The 23,200-nt window shown below is 38.1% G+C and overlaps 1 protein-coding gene across 1 annotated transcript in view; it reads left to right on the top strand.

The window, feature by feature from the left end:
- The window catches only part of Arl13b (ADP ribosylation factor like GTPase 13B), a 60,359-nt gene that overhangs the window by 32,275 nt on the left and 4,884 nt on the right, over positions 1–23,200 (top strand). Inside the window, exons 4-9 of the mRNA XM_036203800.1 lie at positions 6,376–6,481; positions 8,235–8,437; positions 14,060–14,165; positions 17,717–17,939; positions 18,984–19,100; positions 20,109–20,177. Of these exons, the coding sequence (XP_036059693.1) occupies positions 6,376–6,481; positions 8,235–8,437; positions 14,060–14,165; positions 17,717–17,939; positions 18,984–19,100; positions 20,109–20,177 (824 nt within the window). The remainder of the gene's footprint in view (positions 1–6,375; positions 6,482–8,234; positions 8,438–14,059; positions 14,166–17,716; positions 17,940–18,983; positions 19,101–20,108; positions 20,178–23,200) is intronic.

Genomic DNA, 23,200 nt, shown 5'->3' with positions numbered 1-23,200 from the left:
ATCTTTTCTCAACACAGATTTCAGTTAAAAAGTACTACTGTGCCTGAGGTCCCCCTTTGTTACCTCTTAGAGGAAAAGCCAGCATGTAGAAGGGAAGGATTATCTAGGCACACAGCAGGTTCTAATTACGGTCATTGGAATGGCCTAGTGTGGAGGAAGTCCACATCACAAGGAAGCAAGCCATTTACCATAGAAAGTTCTTTTGAGTGTTAGTTGTTTGCCCAGACATTTGCCGTGTAATTTTACTACAGAACTCCTGTTGCAGGCTATTGCTGACTATAGGACATTTGAAGTGTTCAATGGCCTATTTACTTCAACTATTTTAAATATTTTAACCACAGTAGTTTGTAGATTCCCCCCCCACCCACACACACACTGATGTGACACTGTAACATTAAAACCAAATTCAAAATAAGGATTTTCTAATCTGGAAAAGGGTTTTTCTCGGCTATCACCTTCTTTGTTCTGTTTCCTACTTTTTTGCAAGGAGAAACTTCCCTACCTTCTGATGAAGACTGTTCCACTAGAAATTACCAAAGCCGTGAGTTTCACAGCTCCAAGTGAACAGCAGTACTAAAGTTTGACATTACATGTAGAAAGCTTGTGAAATGAAAATTAGTCACAGAGGAATAGAAGATTGGATATTATGCTAGAAATATAATTATGGATCTGTGTATTGTGTGTATCTTTTAGAAATATTTCTTACCCCTTTTCCATGGGTCTAGGAAACAAAACAGAATGAATGTACTGAGCAATATTCAGACTGTTATTGTTTATGTTCTTTATTAAAATGAAAGCAGTAATTTTGATCAGGAAAGATTTCAGTATAAGAGCAAACAATTATATGTAAAAGATTTTATATCTCTTTTATTACAGTTTTCCCTTTTTAAATTATATTACTAGTGGTGTAGTATTGTACACATGTGTATGTGTGTGTGTGTGTGTGTGTGTGTGTGTGTGTGTGAGTGCTAGCCCATGCTGGAGTTGGGGTGGTCCCCTCCTTCTACCATGAGGATCACTAGGAACTGAACTCAGGTCATGAGGTTTGGCCACAGGCACCATTACTGGCTGAGCCATCTCACCAACACTGGCTGTTGGGCTTTTGAGACAGGTCTTGCTTTTCATCCAGGCAAGCCTTGAACTCATAATCCTTTTATTTCTTCCTTCCAAGCTCTGAGGTTACAGATATGCATCACTCACCCAGCAATCCCCTGTTTTAATTATGCTAAACAAGTTATGTCACATATTATAGGTAATGATGGCTTATAATTAATTATAGTTAATTACAATCAGTATAATCCTTAATGCAAATTTTGGAGTCTAAATCCTTAATTCTAAATTTTAAGAGTTACAGTGGAAAGATTATTAGCTTTGTAATAAATTTAACTTGTAATTTCTTGTAAAAGTTAAATTTCATTTGTAAAAAAAAAAAAAAACTAACAAATTCTGTTTGCCCAATAAGATATGGCAGTGCAGTGACTATTCTGAAGCCTTGAGTTAACGTTCGGAATGGTTATTATTCACGTTCACGTCTGTGTGTGTTCACAAGCATTCTGGTCTCCATCTCGGTTACTTGGAGACCTCATTTCCACTTTTCTGACAGTGGCCATCTCCATGTCTAGTCAAGCCCTGAGCCTCCTCCCACAGGCATTACAACACCTCTTCTCACATGTTTAGGATGGGATGACCCTTTTGTCTTTACAAAAGTTGCAGCAATTATAGGGGCCATAGACAAGCTTTTTCCTGACATGTAGTTTTAGTAGGTGCAGAGGGGTGTGCCAATGCATGCATGTACACTTATTCATCTGCCAAGTGTACACAGAAAACACGAGTAAATATTAGAACATTTCTTTACATCGCTGTTATTGATGTGAAAATGCAAACATGTAAATTGAATTAGGTTTCTTTTTGCTGCTGAATACCAGGGCATGCATATAAATTAGATGATGTAATTTACATGATTAACTATAATGTATATATGGTATGCATCATTTTTGATGAATACTATGTTGCCAATATTAGAGTTTATTTCTTTGGAATATCTAACATATTTACATTAAAGTTTCTTTATATTGTATTTCTTTTGGGTGGCCATTAACTTCTAGCTACTCTCTTGAAGGTGGACAAGGGTTTTATTGTGTCCCTTGAGGTATTATTATGTGGGAATGCCCCTGATGCCTTTCTAAGTTACGGATTCAATCTGAGATTGGTTGTTCCCATTAGAACCGTGGGTTTGTCCACTGTTGTCAGGGAGAGGAGATGCAGACCCAGAATCTGGAGACATCTCTCAGTGCTAGAAAGCTTGCTCAGTAATGCATGATACTCTAGGTTGTATTTACAGTATCACAGAAAAGACACAGAAACACATGTGTTTGTCTATCTGTATAGATAGGTAGACAGACAGACAGACAGACAGATACATAGGTAGTTATCTCAGTTTTCTGTGATTTTTGTTATTATTCAATGAGTATCTCATTTCCTGATGTAATTCTGGACAAATTAAAATAGGTATTTCTGTGTCTATACAGATGCTGTTCTATTTTGCCTAGATCATCTAGGGAATTCAGTTTTATTTTCTGTAATATTTATTTCCTAAGTACCAGCCTCTAAGACAGACTGTTTTCTTCTAGTAGTCCAGTGTAGTTGTGTTTAACGTCTGCTCATAACTCTGGTTATGTTCCCTCTTCATTTCTAGAACTTGCTAGATTTTTCTAATTTAAAAGCATAGTTTTAAATTGAAAAATTTAAAGTTAAGTTTATATAAGACATCCCTCCATATTCCAAACTAAAGGGAACCATTTATAAAATAGCTGTCTACCTTGATAAAGATGTAAGTGATGACCTTTACAATAGTGTTATCATATTCATAATTTTCTTCCAATTTTTGTTTGACCATATAGAAACCCACTTATAAGTACTCAGGTGCACTTAAATGCTGTGTGTATGTATTTTTTAGCAGTTGTTGTTCATAACTTTATGTATACTGTTTCCAGTTTAATTTTACTTCCATAAATTAAAACTAAGCATATTAGAGTTTAAATTTTAGATACAGTTCATGTAAGCATAAACTATGAAACTCGTAAGAAATCATTTAATTGGTTAGCCTAGATGAAATTCATGAGGTCATTATTTTATGCAGTTTTCTTAGTGCGGTAGTATCTATCTATAGAAGATCAGATCTTCCGTGTGTTTAATTTGCTACTCTACATTTTTGAATTTGCTATGTGGTTTGAGTTTCACCCATAATGTTGCCTATATCTGTGAGTTTAAACATGGTATTTTAGAAAAGAAAAAGCAATATGATGGTAGTTGATACATGTGGTAATAACTGGTAATAGTTTCTTGTGGGAAAGAGAAAAGTCAAGAGGAATGACTCACAGGAAACTTTCTCCACCCTGGTACAGAGAATGAGATCCTAGAGACAACCGTAAATACGCATTGCCTTTAGAAATACGCCATGAGACAGTGTTAGAAATACACAGTGGGACAGTGGGGGTGAACGCCTTTAGTGTTAATACTGGGGCCAGGAGCAGACGCAAATGGATCTCTGTGAGTACCAGGACAGGGATAAACAATGAAACAAAACAAAACAAAAAATTCATTTCAAAAATAATAAAATTAAGATGGGATACATGTTTAATATGCTGTGGACTTTCTAAAGAAAACTTGCTGTAGTTACTATGCTGATTGATAAGTACTTCAAGAAATACATTTTGTTCTTGTATATGAAGGCAACTTTCAGCATTTTCTAGCTCAAGGTTAAAACTGGGGGATCTTACTATATATATTTCCTAAGCTTGAATTAGCTGACATTTTCAGTAATGTATTCTTTCTTTAGAGTTGATATAGATGTATTAGTTGTATTGTTGAAGTAATTAGTAAGATTATACTTTCTTAAGAGTTAGTTATTGTTTTTACTTTTCTTATCTGAGTCAGATAAGTTGAATAGATATGAAGTAATGTTCATATTAAATTTCAAAGTGGGTAGCCTTGAAGAGAGATTGCCTTGCATATTACATGGTGAACTTTAAAAATACTTATAAAAGTCATTGTGTTGGTTTGAAATGCGTATTTTTTAAATTCAGATATAGGAACAATTATAACTTAGGAAATATGTTGCATTTAAATGATGCTGATTTAAATATTAAGTTGGTCTAATAGCTTGAAAAAACTATGATAATTTTTAATTTAAGTACTTTTAACATAGTATCTACAATATTAAAATGCTTGAGTGCTTTGATATTTTATAGTAGTCCTTTCCCAACAAAACTATTTTAAAATTTCTTCAAATTAGTTTTAGCAGATCCTGGGAAATAAGAATGAAGAAATTAATATTTCTCTTTCAAATTTGGGCATAAAGTTCTGTTCAGTATTAAGTCCTGTCTAAAATAAACATAGCATTATTAATTTAATGTCTGTAAAGAAAGAATTTTAGATTTGTTTCCATAGGATCTTCTTTTCTAATGTTTCTAAAATGAGAAGTCATTTTATTAGAATTAAAGTAATGGTTTCATCTAAGGTTAGTAACTCCACCTCAGTCCTCTACAGGTCATGGTAGCCAGGACAGGTCGGCTGCTTGCAGCTCTGTGCAAATCTAAACAGAAAAGTCACTGGAGGACCTGCTGAGCCATTCTTTCTGTGTCTGGATATTTCACTTTAAATAGTACACACACACACACACACACACACACACACACACACACACGCTAATTCACTTACCTTACTGTCTTGTTCTTGTTTTCTCACCCGTGGTGTTAGAGTTCTTACTGAGAGAAAATCCGAGTGCCATGGAGTGTAATGCTCAATCCAAAGCTTAAATCACTTCTAAGCCACAGGCTATCTTTATGGTTCTCATACAGTTAAATGAAAGCCAAACAACGAAGTCAAATAAGTTGGAGATAAAGTTGTACATTTGCTGTTGCTATCAAATGAGAAGCACGGATTGCTTACTTCACACCTGGAGAAGCAGGTTCTGCCTGTTCCTCACCTGTTCCTTAGATTAAAGGAAGAGCCTGTTCTCGAGCTCCTTGGTAGCTGGAAGTCCTTGTTAAACTGTCTGCATTGAGTTTGAGTACATTCTCTGGACCTAGTCTGCACTACCTGCGGAATGCCTTCCTTCCGAAAAATGCTGTTGTAGCTAAACAAAGGTTTCTTTGTAGATTTCAAAACCTAAAAGTGCCTGTGAATAGGAATGGAATGAAGCCTAGTGTGCAGCGTTTTAGATTCCATTTATGATTGAATCCTCCTCTACTTGGAAATCCCACAGGGCTTAACTCACAAAATTACAGAAATAGAAGAATACCAGACAGAGAGGACTTTTGTCTTTGAACTTCACTTTTCTTTCCGTACTGTTATTTTTACATTGGAGGAAGTTTCTATAATTTTCAGTGTAGAATAACAGTTATCCAGTACTACTGTTTATTACGTCAATATAGAAGTTCAAAGTGAATTTCTACCAGGAAGAAATACTTACAGGGAAATGTAGGAATGAAACCCTTTCATAGCATCAGGTTTCCAAACCTTTAGTCTTTTGGTGTTCCCACGCCCACTGGAGATGTGTGCAATCGAAGTACAGTTTAGCTTGTCTTTGAATTCCCACTTCCTCAAATCTGCGTTCTCCCTCTCCCCTACCAAAGAAAACAACTCCTTCACAGTACTGTGTGAAGACAAGAAACCCCTCCGTGCAGGATTGTGATGGACACTGGATCATCTATGTGAGAGGTCATCCTGCGGCTTAGAGTAAAGTACAGATTGTTTTATTATGCATCGAGGTAATTTCAGGATTGAATTCTGTGTTTGGAAGAAAACGATCATGGTATAAAAGAGACATGTTCCCCACAGTGCTCAGTTGTAACATTTTGAAATACCACCCAAAAATATGTTTATATTTTCAAAAGGAAACAACGTGAAGCCGCCCTGAAAAACAGTGAGAATAATCGTGTGTGTACAGTGAAAGGTGGAATAGGAACAGTCTCCATGTTGATTTCCGTAGTTGCATGTCTAGTCACTCCAGTGTGAAATGGAATGGAGTTCACATCCCACCAGCATTGTTTTTAAGAAGAAAAGGCCTGGACCTTTGTCTGTGGGCTGTGGGAAGTAGCCTGCTGCTTCTTCTATTGGTAGTTTTTAATTATCAGTCTAGTGCTTCCTTGAACTTCCTTGTCGGCTGCTTTTGCTGCTTTTTTTTGGTCTTGTTTTTTAGTAGCCAGTTCTTTCACACTGGACTTTAGAGCACTAACTATAAAAAGTTATCAAATCTGGGCTACAGTATTCCCTGAACCAGCTTATTCTATAATCGGTAGATTTAAATCTTGGGAACAGAGACCGTGAAAATAACATTTGCTGTATGTACAACCAGTTCATTTGTCTCCCCAGGTTGGCAAATAAACAAGACAAGGAGGGGGCCTTAGGAGAAGCCGATGTGATTGAGTGTCTCTCCCTGGAAAAGCTGGTCAATGAGCACAAGTGCTTGTGCCAGATAGTAAGTTGTTCTTCATCATCATCATCATCATCATCATCATCATCATCATCATCACTTTTACATTTTGTTCAGAAAACTTCGTCAACTAGAAAACAGTCTTTGGGGGCCACCCTGTACCATAGCTCAGCTGGAAAAAGGCATCCTGGCTTGATCACCTGAGTTCACTCCCTGGGATCCCGGTGGTGGAAGCAGGCAACAGATTCCTGAGGTTGTTGCTGGGCATCTGCCCTGGAGCCGCCCTCTCCAGACCCCGCCCTCTCCAGACCCCGCCCTCTCCAGACCCCGCCCAAAGAAAGCCCAGCAGCAGCTCCAGGTGGAGCGTATTTAAGGTCCGGCCCCCGGACCCCCCTCCCCCCCCATAGTTTCCTTCTCGCCTTCTCCCGGGACCACCCAGGATTGCTCTGCGCAGATTAAACCTGGACTTAATAACTGACCTGACCCCTCGGCAGAGAGGTTTAATATCGGGGTACAGAAGCTTTTCATCTGTCTCCTGACCTCTTGTGCTGTGGAGTTTGCTGCACACCCCCAGATTAATACAAAAATGTAAAAAGATAATGAAAACAGTACTAAAATAATTTTCATACCGTAACCATTTTGTCATTGTTCAGTTAATAGTAGTAAATACTGTAATATCTCTTCTATTCACTAACTTACAGAAACTTTGCTACATTTCTCCTAAGATGTTTGTTTGGTTTTGTTTTTGTTTTTTCGTGACAGGGTTTCTCAGAACTCACTTTGGAGACCAGGCTGGTCTTGAATACACAGATATTCACCTGCCTCTGCCTCCTGAGTACTAGGATTAAAGGCATGCATCACCACCACCTGTCACTTCTAAGGATTTTATGTTTGCTATTTTTTTTAGATACTGCTTATAATATCAGTAAACTTTTATGATGCAAATTTTGGAAATTAGAAAGAAAAACCTCTGAAAATAAAATTTTAGCCTAAGAGGTTTAATGTGATTTCTAAAACATTACAACATACTGTGAGTTGTCTGACAGTATTGAGTACAGCAGAGGATCTATTCAACCTTCAGGAAATGATCGTTAGGTTGTAAGCCTTATGTGTGGCTGTGACCATAACTTCATTAGCGTAATAAGAATATTATTTTGTTTTGCTGTTCTTTTTTTCCCCCCATACATGGATTTTTCTTGTGTAACAGCGCTAGCTGTCCTAGAGCTTGCTTTGTAGGCCTTGAACTCACAGAGATCCACCTGCCTCTGCCTCCAGAGTGATGGGATTAAAGGTGTGTGCCACCAGGCCTAGCTCAGCATAAGAATTTATAATTTACAGTATTGTCGTCCCCCCCCCCACCACCACCACACACACACACTTTTTTTTTGAGACAGAGTCTTTGTCGCCCTGGCTGTCTTCAAACTCTCAGAAATCTGTCTGCCTGCCTCTGCCTCCCAGTGCTGGGACTAAAGGTGTGCCTCCCGAGCCTCTTTGTTACAGGTGCTCTTAATAAATAGCAGCACTTTCTCAGGGGAGTTCAGTTTGTCTTCCAGTAAATTTGCACAAAAGTGTATCGGGTCCTCTCATCTTATTCATAATGTAACATAGATAATGTCTATAATTGTTTTCAGCTTCGAGTAGTACTACATTTAGTTTTTGCAAAATTGTGTTTTGGAAGTCATATTATTAACTTAAAAGGCTAAATTTTGCTTTGCCAGTAATTTTACTTAATGGTTTATGAATATGTCTGTGTAGAGAACTTTCAGTTTTAATCATTGGGTCAAATGATTGGTTTTAGGAACCTTGTTCGGCAGTCTTGGGATATGGAAAGAAAATTGACAAGTCCATTAAAAAGGGGCTTTATTGGCTCCTGCATATCATTGCGAAAGACTTTGATGCCTTAAGTGAACGCATCCAAAAAGACACAACTGAGCAGCGAGCTCTGGAGGAACAAGAGAAACGAGAGAGGGCTGAGCGAGTTCGAAAATTACGGGAAGAAAGGTAAGTAGACCAATTTAGCACACAGCTCTTCGGAAGATTGGAAAGGGCAGTTCTAATCTGCTAGTTTTGCTTGTTGTTCAGTCTGCCTGTTCAGTTTTATCTCTTTCTGTATGAACAAAGATGTCTGGGAACCTTTGTATACACAAGTGTAGATGGTACTTCTGTTTTGTAGTGCTAGGGACCCAACCCGGAGCTTTGTGTATGTAGGCAAGCATTCTACCATGGATCCCTATCTCCAGCCTGAGTGACAGACTTATAAAACTGTCCTGGGGCTGTGATAGTTATTAAGCATACTTTATAATTAGTCAGTGCTTCCCAAACTTTTAAATTTGTATCAATTAGTGGTGAGGAGTTTCAGAGAAGTTCCCAGTCAAAGGACTGGGAGATTTTCTACAGGACCAGGTGGAAGTATCTAGGGACATTTTTATTTGGTGTGGGTGGGATGGCATAGATAGATGGCAGGGATAGTGTTAACCCACCTCCCATTCCCTCCTCCAAAAAGATAAGGTCTCCCATGGGGAGTCAGCAGAGCCTAGTACATTCAGTTGAGGCAGGTCCAAGCCCCTCCCCCTGCATTAAGGCTGTGCAAGGTGTCCCACCATAGGTAGTGGGCTCTAAAAAGCCAGCTTATGTACCAAGGATGGATCCTAATCTCACTGCCAGGGGGCCCCTTAAGCAGACCAAGCTGCACAACTGTCTCACTTGCAGAGAGTCTAGTTTGGTCCCATGGAGGCCCCATACCTGTTGGTCTAAAGTTCGTGAGTTCCTATGAGCTTGGTTCAGTATGGTTTCACAGGCTGCCTCCAAGTTGTCCCCTACTCTGGGGGCTTTGTGAGGCGTCTTTTCTATTGTGAAGGAAGTCTTCTGGTGGTACCTTTAACTTAATTCAGAGATAGGACTTAAAGAAGTATGAGAGGAGCGACATGAGAATCATTTGCCATGTTAAATCCAATCTAACTGGTTCACAGTCATTTCTGTTAAAGAGTAGGATATACTATTGTGTTATAAAAATGGTGTATTATCATTTTAAACTTGAAGTTGTTTCTGAGTGGGTAACCACAATGGTTGTTCTATATCTATGTTCGTTTATAGACTATTCTCAGATGAACACCTCCTCTGGTACTGAAATAGCCTTCTGAGATGACTGTTGTAATTCCATCTGTAGAAAAGCGGAGGCTCAGAATTCCAGGTGAAAGGTCAGAAGAGGTAGTAAAGCAAAAACATCTCCATAGCTTGGCTTTTTAGGTTCAGAATGAAAAGGTAGATATTTTCATCATGGAACATAGTCAGTTGACATAGCAATGAACTATATTCTACATACAGGCTGATTGGAGAACCATTTCTTTCTGGTATAATTGTTAGAACATGTTAATGGGTTTCGATGGACTTTGATCATATCCACCCTTCCTACTAACCTCTTCTGCTCCTGTTCCCCAATAATCCCTGTTTGACTTTTCAGAGTAATAGCCTTCCCCCCTTTATTAGAGAAAATGTATTCCCAATGTATTAGAGAAAATATGCAGTCTTTAACTTATTTGGCTCATTTTGCTTCACATGATAACTTTAATTTTATTCATTTTCTTTCAAATGGCATAATTTCTTTCTTTTATGGATGAATGATACTTTATTTCTGCATTTGTGTAAAACAGTATACATAATAGCTCTATCATATACCATATATAGGATTCATTTATTATATGCATATGTATGTATATCCCATTTCTCTGGTGATGAGCTCTAGGCTAATTCTCTAACTGTTATTCTCTGAATGTGGGTTAAAGTGAATGTGGGTCTGCAAGTATATATTTTGTTTGCTTCATTTTCTGTAGGTGTATACCCAGAAGTGCTATAGCTGGGTCATATAGTATTTCTCTTTTTAGTTTAGTTTTTTTTGTTTTTGTTTTTTTGTCTCCCATATTGGTTTTCATTTTGGTTATACAATTTTGTATTCCTACCAGCAAGGACTGTTCCTTTTTCTCTCATATCCTTGCCAGCCAACATTTTGTTTGTTATATGATGGTAACCATTCTAACTGTAGTGAGATTGAATTTCAATGTGGTTTTGATAGTTTATATTTCTATGATGACTAAAAACTTCATCACTTTCTTTGGGTATTTGCACTTCTTTTGAGAAGTGGCTGTTCTGAGAATGTGCCTGTGTTTCTTGGTTGAGTAGATTACTTATTTTGTTGGTAAAGTTTTTGCCGTTTCTATTGGATACCTGCCCCTTGTCATATGAATAGCCGGCGGGGCACCGGTTTTCTTCCATTCTGCACGTTTTCCTTTTCCTTTGTTTATTGTTTGCTTTCCTGTGCAGAGCTTTTAAAATTTCATAGTATCCTATGTGCAAATTCGTGCTTTCATTCTCCAAAGGACTGGGGTCCTGTTCAGGAAATGGCTTATCTAAGCTCTTGAAGGACTCTCCTATGATTGCCTAAAGTAGTTTCAATTTTCCCTTTAGGGTTTCTAATTCTTTTGAATTGATTTTTTTTTTTTTTAACAGATTACGAGATAGGTAGCAAATCACAGTCAGATCGCTGTAGATGCTGGACTTCTTTTTGAGTGCACTACACTATCCATTGTTATTTGTTGGTTTCTCCTAGGTCACCGTACTTTATTATTTATTTATTTGTTATTATGATAGGCCTAGCATTGTTCTTTTTGACCTTGATTTCTTTGGCTATTCTTGATCTTTATGCTTCTGTCAGTTTGAGGTTTTTCCCAGTTCTGTGTGTTGATGGGGATTATGTTGACTCAGCAGACTGCTCTCAATAGTATGGATGTTTTCATGGTATTCTGCTCATCTATGAATATAGAAGCTCCTTCTATCTTGGATTATCTTTTGCAGCTTCCTTCTTCAGTGGTTTATATTTTGGCGCGGTGGGGGGGGGGGTTGTTTTTTTTTGAGACAGGGTTTCTCTGTGTAGCTTTGCGCCTTTCCTGGATCTCATTCTGTAGTCCAGGCTGGCCTTGAACTCACAGAGATCCGCCTGCCTCTGCCTCCTGAGTCCTGGGATTAAAGGTGTACCACCACTGCCCGGCTTCAGTGTGATTTTCATTGGAGCGCTTTTCCTTCTGCTGACTTGTTGTTATTGTTATTCTTGTTTTCCTGAAACCTTGAGGTACATCATTCCATTATTTAGGAATTTCACCCCATTTAAAAAAAATAGATATTCATAACCATGAATTTCCTTCTTCATATTATTTTCCCTGTACCCACAGGTACCGTTATGTTATTTTCCTTCCAATGTGTTTGATCCTTGAAATGTTCAGTTTTCTCCTGATTTCTTTTGTGACCTTCTGCTTATTCAGAAAGTCAATTTTCAGTCTCCAAGTTTGTATAGCTTCTTTAGTTTTTCTTGCTGTTTATTTCTAGTTTTATTCCATTGTTATCTTTTCCTATGCATACACATGGCAGAACATTTATTCTTCATAAATGAAAGAAGTCATGTCACTTTTGCAAAAATGAATGGGTGGTCATCATGTTAAGAGAAATAAGCCAGCTGTAGTCAGATAAGGACTGTGTATTTCCTTTCATTAAAAAGGAAAAGGTGATGGATCTGAAAGGCAAAGAGGGACTACTGAGATGAGTGACAGAGACAAAGAGGTGAGCAGGAAGGATGGATATGACAAAGCACATTATACATGTGTTGGGAAATGTCACAGCAAAACCCATTGGTGGTTGCTATAATAAAAAGTGGTTCTTTAGTCCATGTGTAAGTAGAATTTGGAAATGCAGTGTTCATTACTGTGACAGTTATTAACTGTTCTGTGGTGGACATTATTTTGCACCCTGGCATGTGCTGATGGGAAGAATGGTTCTTGAACCCAGTGATCTCCCTGTGCTGCCCCTGAGTACTTATGGGCATGGCCTGCCATTTGTAATGTGATTCACAAGCTTTTACATGAGTCTTTTGGCCTTGTTTTTCACAATTACATTTCTGTGTTGAAATTGCTACATATGTTGGCATGGAAATATACTAACCAGTTAAAGGCATAACTAACTACCCTGATGCTAAGAGCACCAGAAGAGAAAGGTGAAAGTAACATACAGTAAACTAAAAGTTTAAAAATTAATAAACATAAAAAAGGATTAAAGATCTGTGAGTTCAAGGCCAGCCTGGTCTACAGATCGAGTTCCAGGACAGGCTCCAAAGCTACAGAGAAATCCTGTTTCAAAAAAAAAAAAAAAAAAGGATTAAAGACTTAGGAAAAAAAAAAAAAGGAAAACATAGAAGAAGAGAAAAAGAAAAAAGACCCAATTAAAAAGTAAGAAAGTAAGTTAATACGTTAGAAGAATAACAAACAGCCCTGGCCTTTTTGCCCGGGTTCTTGGGTTGGAAATGACTCCTGTGGGTCTTCTAATACTCCACCAGGTGTGAAAGGCCAGTGAGTTGTAGGTGAAACCACTTGTCTTTCCTCTGCTTCTGCCCTCACAATTTAGGTCAGTATCCAGGCTGCTCCCTGGCTGTTTCCTGCCACACAGGTTAGTTAGTGGTGACTCTGAAGGCTTTGTTATATGTATATCAGAGGTGTGGCAAAAGTCTGTGTGCCAAGAGCCCTTATTGCATATGGAGCCTCAGAAGTGTGTGGAATGGCCAGGCAGTGCATGCTACTTTCAAAAGCCCTCGGCCTGCCAGCCGGTAGGGCATGGCAAATACCCAAGCTGTGGTGTGTTTTTGGAATGTTCCTTGACAGTGAAGGAAACAATCGAAACAGTGAATTCTGTGAATCAGAATTGGCAGCCTGGGCCCATGTGCTTTCAGACCCAGACCCTGGTACATCTAGTTTCACTCTTCCTCACAGAATAGGACCATCTCCTCTTGAGTCCCCCTCTCCCCTCTATCCACACCTCACCCTCTCCACTTAAACCTCCCAGTTATTTTCAATACAACTGTACTGTTTGGTGGTATCCCCCCTTGTCACTCTTACATAGGGTTTTTAGGACCCTGAGTTGTGATCATTCTCTGTTTTGTTTTTTGACCCCTAGAGCAGTTTAGTTCTCAGCACTAGGACCTTTCTCAAAAATGGCTCCTACTTGGAGCTATTGGAGTGTTTGCTGAGCTGAGCAACAGGCATGATTCCCCTGGTAGTAGTGGGTTTTTAGGTATTAGGTACAAGTATTACATTGAGAGCAGACTTGTTCTGGGTTTACAGCTTCAGAAGCTTGGGTTTGTCTAGTAGTTAGGACTTCTGGTCTACTGCAATTGCATGTGTTGCTGGGACCCTCACACTTCCCTTAGGATTGCAGCTCGCAGCATGGTGTTCTCCTCCCACAAGAGGCTAGCTGAGGTTGACTTCCAGAACTGCTATGTGCTTGTCTGAGGCCTTCCCACTTCACGTGGTTTTGATTTATCTTCACTTCCTGGTGGTTCCCGGATTTCCTCCTGGCCCTCTGCCCTGGAATATCCAGTTTCATTTGTTGCATTGACTCTTCTTACTCAGACACAGGGAGGGAGGCCACTCCATTCTGCCAGGGTTTTTCCTCTTCTTAGATTTCTTTTAAAATTCAAATGATTGATTTTTATAGAAGCATAGTGTCCTATTATCAGCATATCTTCGTAGGTAAAATGATTCAGCCCCCCTTTCAAAAGGAATTTTTATTTTTTCCTCCCACAAACAGAGAACGAGAGCAAACTGAACTTGATGGGACCAGTGGTCCGGCTGAGATGGACTCAGGACCAGTTCTTGCTAATCCTTTCCAGCCCATAGCAGCTGTAATCATTGAGGTATGGATTGTGGCAATATGAGTTTTGATGTGTAAAACAATACAGTTAGAATTCAATAACAGTGGTTAGGTGTTGGGACACTAGGCAGTGCAGTAGAAAATTCCTCAAGAGAGGATTTCTAATGAAGGTAAAGGTATGGGTCTAGGTGGAGGTTAACCATTTTTTTCCACTCATAGTTTACTTTGTGGCCTGGGAATATTGCACAGTGATAGAACAAATGCTTGTTGAACACAATCTCTTAAAAAAAAATACCATGTTCAATACAGTGTAAAAAGAGAAATATGACTTCAAAATATATAGGAATAAAAGTAAAAGCTGAATATTTCATAGTTACTCTTTTTGATAAACCTATTTTGCCATATTTTTGTAGTACTAACATTTAATCTTTTTTTGTACCAGGATTGATATTATTTTCTCATGATAATGGAAAATATAATTTAATATCTATATTTTAAATTACATTATACTCATGTATATTATATACTGACATAAAGACTTTAAAATGCAAAACACTCAAGCCACAAACCATAAAGAAAAAAATAGATTTTATTACATTTGAATTTAGAAAAAATTGCTATACAGAATTAACATACCCAATGAAAACTAAAATATAAATAAATAAAATAACCCTGATGCTAAGAGATACACCAGATACATAGTCCTGTAACTATGGACTAGTACTAGAAATTACTATAAGAATAATAAAAACCTGGACATTGGATTACCAAAGGCACGACTTGACCCCAAAGCTGGGAGAGGGCATGACCATAAAGGTGTTTCATAATCTTCTCCAGTAGTAACAAATTATCTTCATGTCAAACTCAAATCAAATTACAACAGTGCCAAGTTAACATTTAATAGTTTAGTAGAGCTACAAACTTGGCAATGACTTGGAGAGAAGCTGAGTATGTAGCCCAATGGTACAGCAGTTGCTTAGTAGACACAAGGCCCTCGGTTCAATCCCTAGTATCCTTCCTCCTCCAGATCACTTAGAAATAAATGTCACTCTCCCAACCCTGGTATAGATAGTTGATTCAGATTTTCTGAAGGTAAGTTTTGCTTTTATGACATATTTTAAAATGTACTGACCAACTGATCCATAGCCCCACTGAGGGGAATGTAATTTAAAACACTAATGCAATTTCTTTCTTATAATGGTGAAAAATTACACATAACTTCATCTGTTGGAATGTATACAGTAAGTTCTGATACTGCTGAATTCTGCACGACTCTAGGCATTGTCATACTCAGGTTGATGAGGGAATGAAGAAAAGAGAGACACACACAGAAGGGGAGAAGCACAGCACACGGGAAGCTCAGTGTTTAGTATATACAACTGAACAGGGAGGCAAGGTTGTTGTAAGGAGGCAGCGTTGTTCATACTTCTGAACAAGGAGGCAGCGTTATCTGCTTTCAATAGGAAGTCTCCCTGTAGGGGAGCAGACTTCAAGTCATAAACCTACCAGCAACGTTTTCCCGTACACACTGTCTACATTTGCATTTGGACTCCTAGGATAATTTGCCATCCCTTTGAGCCTTTCCCTGGGGATGGGGGTGGAGTGGTGTGGGGTGGTTCTTTGCCATTCCAGTCTGAGCTATTGCAGTCCCAACATGGCTATGCCCAAGTCAACAGTAGGCATTCACTCAGGACTCCTCTCCCACTACAATGTCACAGCCATCTAAAAATATTACTGTAATTGGGGATTTAGGGAGAGAGCTAATTACCTTATTCACAAGCATGAGGACTTGGGTTTAGATTCCCAGATGAGTGGTTCCCAGAAGATGTCGGACAGGAAAATCAAAGAGATGAGAATGAAAACCCGGTGCAGATGACTTCATCAATCTGGATCAGACTTTGTTGGGGAGTCTAATGTCAGGCGGCTCATTGTCAGCATATTTAAAATGCAGTACAGTTTGGGGAAAGGTTTCCAAGCAACAGTCAGTCAGTCCAGTTCCAGGTGCACAATAAAACTTAAGGTGTGACTACATAGAAACTCCTTTACAAAAGCACATGTGACCATCAAGGGTGGTAGTGTGGTCTCTGACCAAGGTAGCATAGAAGTGGACAGGATGTAAAGTACTGTGACATCTCCCCTAAGGATGGGTAATGGTCTAGGGAGGCGAGAGCCTGGGATATTCCTTCTGGGGAATTTGGATGAGGTGTGCCTCTATAGCAAAAGGTGGGTGAGGTCTGCCTCCACAGGTAGCAGAAAGGTCACCAGGTCATTAACAATATCCACTCCCAGCCTTCTGGGTGGGAAACGGGCATTTTATCTTACCTACTCCACTGAGACAAGGTCCCTATATTTTTAACATTCCTAGTTTTCCTAGAGATATGTAGGAGCAAGGACCCTTGTGTCCCCAACACATAGAGCCATGTAAAAAGGTTGGAATAGAGTAATGTGCCTGTAATACAAGTACTGGGAGACTGTGGTGATACATTGTGTACCCTAATAAAGCTTGTCTTAGGAGGATCAGAGGACAGAACCAGCCACTAGATTAGACATAGAGGCCAGACAGTGGTGGCATGCACCCTTAATTCCTATCACTTGGGAGGCAGAGATCTGTCTGGATCTCTCTGAGTTCAAGGTCACACTGGAAACAGAGCCAGACAGTGGTGGCACACACCTTTAATCCCAGTATTGGGAATCATACACGCCTTTAATCCCAGGAAGTGACATGGCTGGGTGGAGAAAGATATATAAGGCGTGAGGACACAGGAACTAAAGCAGTTTAGCTGAGATTCTTTCTGGTGAGGACTCAGGCTTTCATTCTGAAGAAACTGGATCTGCTGAGGAGTTGGTGAGGGAGGTTGGCTGTGGCTTGCTCTGCTTCTCTGATCTTTTAGTCTTCACCCCAATATCTGGCACCGGGTTTTTTATTATAAGACCATCTGAGATTCAAACAACAGGAAAAACAGACAGGGATCTCTGTAGCTCGTTAGCCATTCTATCTAGCCAAATATAGCTTCAGTTTTCTTAGAGATTGTATGTCAAGCCATGTGCTGAAATCCTTTGGTCTCTGCATACACTCACACTAACAAGTGTATATACATGCATACATACATTCATACATACTAAAACATAAACAGAAATGTTAATTCCGTTAATAAAAATAATAGGAGCTAACATGTTTACTGCATTTGAGGTACTATTTTAAGTATTTCATGTATTCATTAACATGGAAGGAAACATTTTAAAATAAAACCTTTAGTTCATTTTTGTTTCATCAGCAAGTAAATAATATGGTGTACAGAGAGAACCACATTTATGTATGTTTGTTGGTGGTGTGTGTCTATATGAGTGTGCCATGATTATAAATGGAATAGTGGTCATCTCTAGATTATGAAACTACTGGAAACATTTATTTTATTTTTTAGACCTTGTCTGTAGGGAACATTCAGCAGTTGGTATGTTTTAATGATATATTCACAGTTCATTGTGCATTTCACAGTGACATTGATTCACCAAAAGTGCATACTTGCTTTCTTCCTTGAAATGATCTTAAATGCCACCGTTGTGATAAAGATAAATGTATTTCATTTTTGTTAGAATGAAAAAAAGCAAGAGAGAGAGAAAAAGAAGCAGACTGTGGAGAAAGAGAGTGATGTTTGCCTCCCAGAACATCAAGTGGAACAGGAGCAAGTAGAGTCCCAGAGCCAGCCTAGTGGCTGCCCCCAAAACGACGACAGTCGAGTGGTAGAGAGTTACAAGGAGGCCCTGTCACAGCAGCTGGACAATGAAGACGAGCTAGAGCAGCGCTCCTCAGAATCAGGTGCTAACTCTCAGCATTCCATGCTTGCCATAGGGAAAGGAAGTTTATACTGGATTTCATTTTTATTTCTGTTTTGATTCTCCATGAAGTGAGATGATTCAGGTTGCATTTGCTCACTTAAAAAAAAATCATTGTTTTCTAGATATATTTCCATTCCCTATAGCTTTGTAAGTTTCACAGATGCTAGTTATGGCTTATGTTACAGGTAACGTTCATTTTAGAAAATGTATTGTTAGATATCTGATGTGTTGCCTGTTTTATTTAAATAGATGAAATAAATTTTAGAAGTCCAGAAATTTTAGTTGAAATGTTTTTATAACTTTTTTCTAAATTTTGGTTTTATGTTATTAAAATGTATATATTAATATAGAAAGCCTTAGAGTGTTCAAGTGTGTGTCTTTGAGAGCCTGTATGGTTTCTGTGTTTACTCTTTTAGGAATAGTAGCTTCTTCCAGGTCTACCAATGTGATGTTGGTTACACATACTTATACCGGACATACCTGGTTTAGGGATTATTTTGATGAGTAATGTGTTTAGGTTTGACTGGGTTCTTGGTCATCTTTTAAATAGTTATTTTTCAAACACTTGTCTGTAGACTCAGTTATTTTGCATTATCTCTCTTGAGGAGAGTTACCAGCTCTCCTCTTTTGGTAGGCCTTTCTGAGTTTTATTGAAAATCCTATACTTAGACAATTATAGTTGTTTAAAATGACTTTGAGCTTGGGAGAAATGCTAGTTAATTTTGGAAATGAAAACCTCTCTTAGAAATTAGTTGTGTCAGGCGGTAGTGGTGCACCAAAAAAAAAAAAAATTGGTTGTTTGTGTTTTATTCATTAATCACAGTCATATTTTTAGTCAGCCATCTAAAATGTATTCCTAGGGTACAGAAGTTCATACTTAGTTGTTCATATTAATTCTCAAAGTTGAGTATAATCAGTTATTATGGTATTAATACCAATGGTCTCAGTTTGTTCTTTGTTTGGTTTTTACATTATAGAACTTCATTTTGTCCTGATTTAAAGTTCTGTGTTTATATTCTTACAGATAATAGTAAAAAGAAAACTAAGAAACTAAGAATGAAAAGGAGTCATCGGGTAGAACCAGTCAATACAGATGAATCTGCTCCTAAGAGTCCCACCCCACCCCCGCCTCCCCCTCCTGGTGAGTCCATTGATTCTGACACTGGATGTAGAAACACTGATGTAAGCACTGGAGGGAAAAGAGGAAGAAGAAATGAGGTAGTTTGTAGTTAGTGTTTTCATTATTTTGTCAGTGTGTAAGAAAGAACCCTTTACTGTCTGTTGTGCAGCATTTGTTAACATTTCTGTGTTGTTTTAAGAATGAAATGGTGAAATGTATTAATGTAACTTTGCACAATAATCCCTAGAATGTGATCAGATTATATTCAAAATATCTCTACCACACATTGCTGAAAGAAATTGAAGTTTAGTGGATTGGCGACTAGATTGGGATTTCAAATCTGGATCTTTAATTGTTTTATCCTAAAAGTTATGTAAATATGTGATTTTTCTCAATATAAATGCACTGTGCATATCCAGCTCCTAAGATGTTGCAGGAGTTAATGCATGTATAAACTGTGGGACACAATACATGCAAACTGTAAGTCACTTTCAACACTGAGCATAGTGTCCTACCTCTTACAGTTAGTTGTTGGTATATATGTGTGAATTAAATAAATACATGCGTTAACAATTCCCTTGTAGCCTTTGTTCCAGAGCTTTATATGGTAATTATAAATATTTTTTATTATAAAATTTTACAAGATTAATTTCTAGTATAATTTTTATCAAAACAGTTCTCTTAGCCTCTGCTAGGCATTATAATGGTAGCCAATAGTTTATTTGTTATGATGATAAGAGGTGTGAATTTTTAATTAAATATGTGTTAAGAACTAAGTATAACTAACATATAATATAATATAATATAATATAATATAATATAATATAATATAATATAATATAACAATAAACTAAAGCAGATGTTAGCATCCTATAGTAACATGGTGAATAGAAGCCAATTGAAAATGTGCCTGTTCAGAATTGTGTCATAGAATGTTAAGTGCATTTCCTGTCAAGGGAGGGATCCTCTGAAAAGACCTTAACAAATACTCATTTAACAGAGCTTCTAAATGTTTTTCTTTTCCTTTAGTTGGCTGGGGAACCCCCAAAGTCACTAGACTTCCAAAACTTGAGCCTCTTGGTGAAACACGTCATAATGGTAATGCAAAAGGATCAGTTTTCAAGTTTCATCTGTGCGTTATACAGCCACTTTTCTTTATCTTAGAACTTCACATTTTCAGTATTTCATTTTGGGTAGCTTTCAGATCCACTACCATCCTTTTCATTACATTTTTAACTTTCATTTTACTTCATTTTTTTATTTTTTGAATGTACCTTATAGTTACATAATTTGATTTTTAATCTTAATACTAATATATGAAGACTCATTCTTGTGTTTATTCATGATAAACCTTATAGAAACTATTATTAGATGGGAAAAGCTTTCCAGCAACTGAAGTCTGAGACACTGCAGTTTTATTTACTGTGCTAGAAAACTGCCATGCCCTGCCTGTGTTCATGCATGTGATAATGAATGGAATTGCTTTCTCTACTCATAAGATTTCCAGCTACTAAATATTAAAATGAAGTCAAGATCAACACAATGTATAGAATGAGAGATCAGATTAGTAAACCAAATACAGAAAGTTTTTGAAGGCTTTATTGGATCAATGAAACAATTTTCCATGATGAAATGGTCATACCTATAATCCAGCCAATGCATTGCCTTAGATCTCCAGGAAATAAAGTCTAGGAAAAGATAGTGAGGACTCACAGGCAAAAGTCATTCCTGACCAGACGTCTAAGTTTTCACATTGAACTTAGAATGCAAAAGAAAAGTTTAATTGTAACTTCATCTGCTCGCTCATTAAGAGTATCCAGTACACTTTATGTATTAATGTAATAAACTTTGTTTCCTAAAAGGATCACTTTATAGAAAAAGACATTGAATCTTTAGAAAAAGCACTACCATAAACTCTACATTTGTCCAACTGAAACATACTATTCGAAAGCTAGTCAAGTCTGCTTCTTGGTTTTGTTTTCAGAATACCGTACTGGTCCCTAATGGTTTCTACTTAATCATTAGTGAAAATTAGAAAATTTATATTTATAGATAGATGAATTTACTGTTAGACTTCCTGATAGGGTAGTTTCAGTAGAATTAAGTATTTCTATTTTATTTACTGATTTGTACACTGTAATATTTTTATCGATAATATAGGTTAAATCCTGTATTATTATGTAACCTGACTTTATTCATATTAGAATACATTATCAATTTAAATATTCAGTGTTAGAAAATAGTGTTAGAGTTTGTCCATTTATATGTACACGTATACATACGCAGAAAAATAGTTTCTCACAAGAGCAGAGAGAGAGCTGGCAACTTGAGGACATGCCAGCAAACAGAAAGCCTCGAGGGCTCCATCTAGAACCAGAGCAGGGGTGGCCTTCAGAAGCTGCCCCAGTGACCTGCTCCATTTCCTGGTGGTGCTAAAACAGCGCCACTAGCCAGGGTCCGATTACTCACACACATACACATGGAGGAAGAGTTGAGAATCAAAACATAACCGGCTCCTTCTGGACCCTGAAATATAAGACAGTCTCTTAGTTGTGGTCCTCTAAAATAAAAAATAAAGTTGCATATTTCCAGTATAAAATGGCACAGAATAAACATTCCCTTCTCAGAAGGGAGGAACAGAATAGCAAGAATGGATCTGAAGCAAGACCAAAGCCCAGGAGGGCAAGTATTAAATCCCGCCATTACATGTATGACATATAGGGCCAGTTGTGCTATCATATCAGCTCCAGTGGTCCTGTACTGTCCTCCACCTGTGGCTTTGCCATTCACAGCCCACATGGCCTTTCTCTTGAGGTAGCTCCCCAGGGCCTGCAAGGTTTTTGGGGGGTTTTTTTGTTTTTTTTTTTTGACAGACTTTACCTTCACAGTTTCATGGTTCACACTGTCAAGAGAATCTGCTGTTGCTAAACATGCCCTCACCTTAGGCTGTTCTCTGCAATGCTTCCACAATTCTGTAACTCCTGCATTCTGTATGCCTGCAAAACCATCACTACTGGACAGCGACAAGTCAGAGCTGAACTCTCATGGAGTATGGCTGCAGCACTCTGAGTGTCTCCCCATGGCTACTAAATCTTTCTCTAGGTGGCCTTTTCCTAGTAGGTCACCTTTTCTGCTTTCTCTTTGTGAAAGAAAGTCTTTCAAGTGAGTTTGTACTTTAACATTCTAGGACCTTCTCTAGAACTATAGTCTCCAATTAACCTTTTCTGTTGTTGTAGTGCAGTGTTTGAAGTGTGTAGCTTCTCTTCCCTGGTCCTAATCCCTTTAGTAACCAGGCCTACAGTGTCTACACTTGCTTTGTGTTAAATGTGCTTTTTCCCTTTTCCAGGACAAACTGCTTCTATCTTTCTGTCCCACCTTTTGCTCTCTGTTCTCAGTATAGACTGGCTGAAAGCGTCTAACAGTAATCATGCCACAGCCTGAATGTTTAACACTAAAGAAAATAATCTATTAATTATGAATTCCGGATGACTAGGAGTGGCCAGATTCCTTGTGTAATGGCCTCCCAAACACCGTAGATTTCCTATCTGAACCCTCTTGTACACGGCCTTCACTGCATTTATCTGTGTTACCTTCATCTTCCAGACTTCTAGCAGAATTTCTGATGATCTTTATGGATAGCATTATAGGGCTTCGTTAGCCCATAGCTCTAAACTCTTCTATATTCATCCAAAAAACTAGCTGTAAAAGGCTAGGAACTACAGAATAATATTCATTGCAGCAAGAACTCCATTCCTCTGTTACTAATTTTCTGTAGTTTCCACGGCCTTCAAAATGGCAGCACCACCAATTCAGGACTAATGTGCTAAAACATGAGCTGGGAAGGGAGAGGGTTCCATGTCAGACCCAGACAATACCAGTGTATTTTTAATTTGACACCAGCTAAATATTTGTTATATCAAGATAAGACATGCACTAATTTAATAGAAAAATTAGTCCTCCAAATTACTGTAGTTTCTATGGCAGTAAGTTCTTTAGTGGAGAATTGGAGTACTATTCAGAAACTCCATGGGCATTTATAGAGAGTCGCATAAGAACTAGAGGTTCAAATAAGAAAATCCAGGAGCTGGAGAGATGGCTCAGAGGTTAAGAGCACTGACTGC

This window comes from Onychomys torridus, chromosome 12 (assembly GCF_903995425.1).
Source record: "Onychomys torridus chromosome 12, mOncTor1.1, whole genome shotgun sequence".
Classification (NCBI taxonomy): Eukaryota; Metazoa; Chordata; class Mammalia; order Rodentia; family Cricetidae; genus Onychomys; species Onychomys torridus.
The sequence above is the reverse complement of the archived record's forward strand: the minus strand, read 5'-3'. Positions and strand labels throughout refer to the sequence as shown.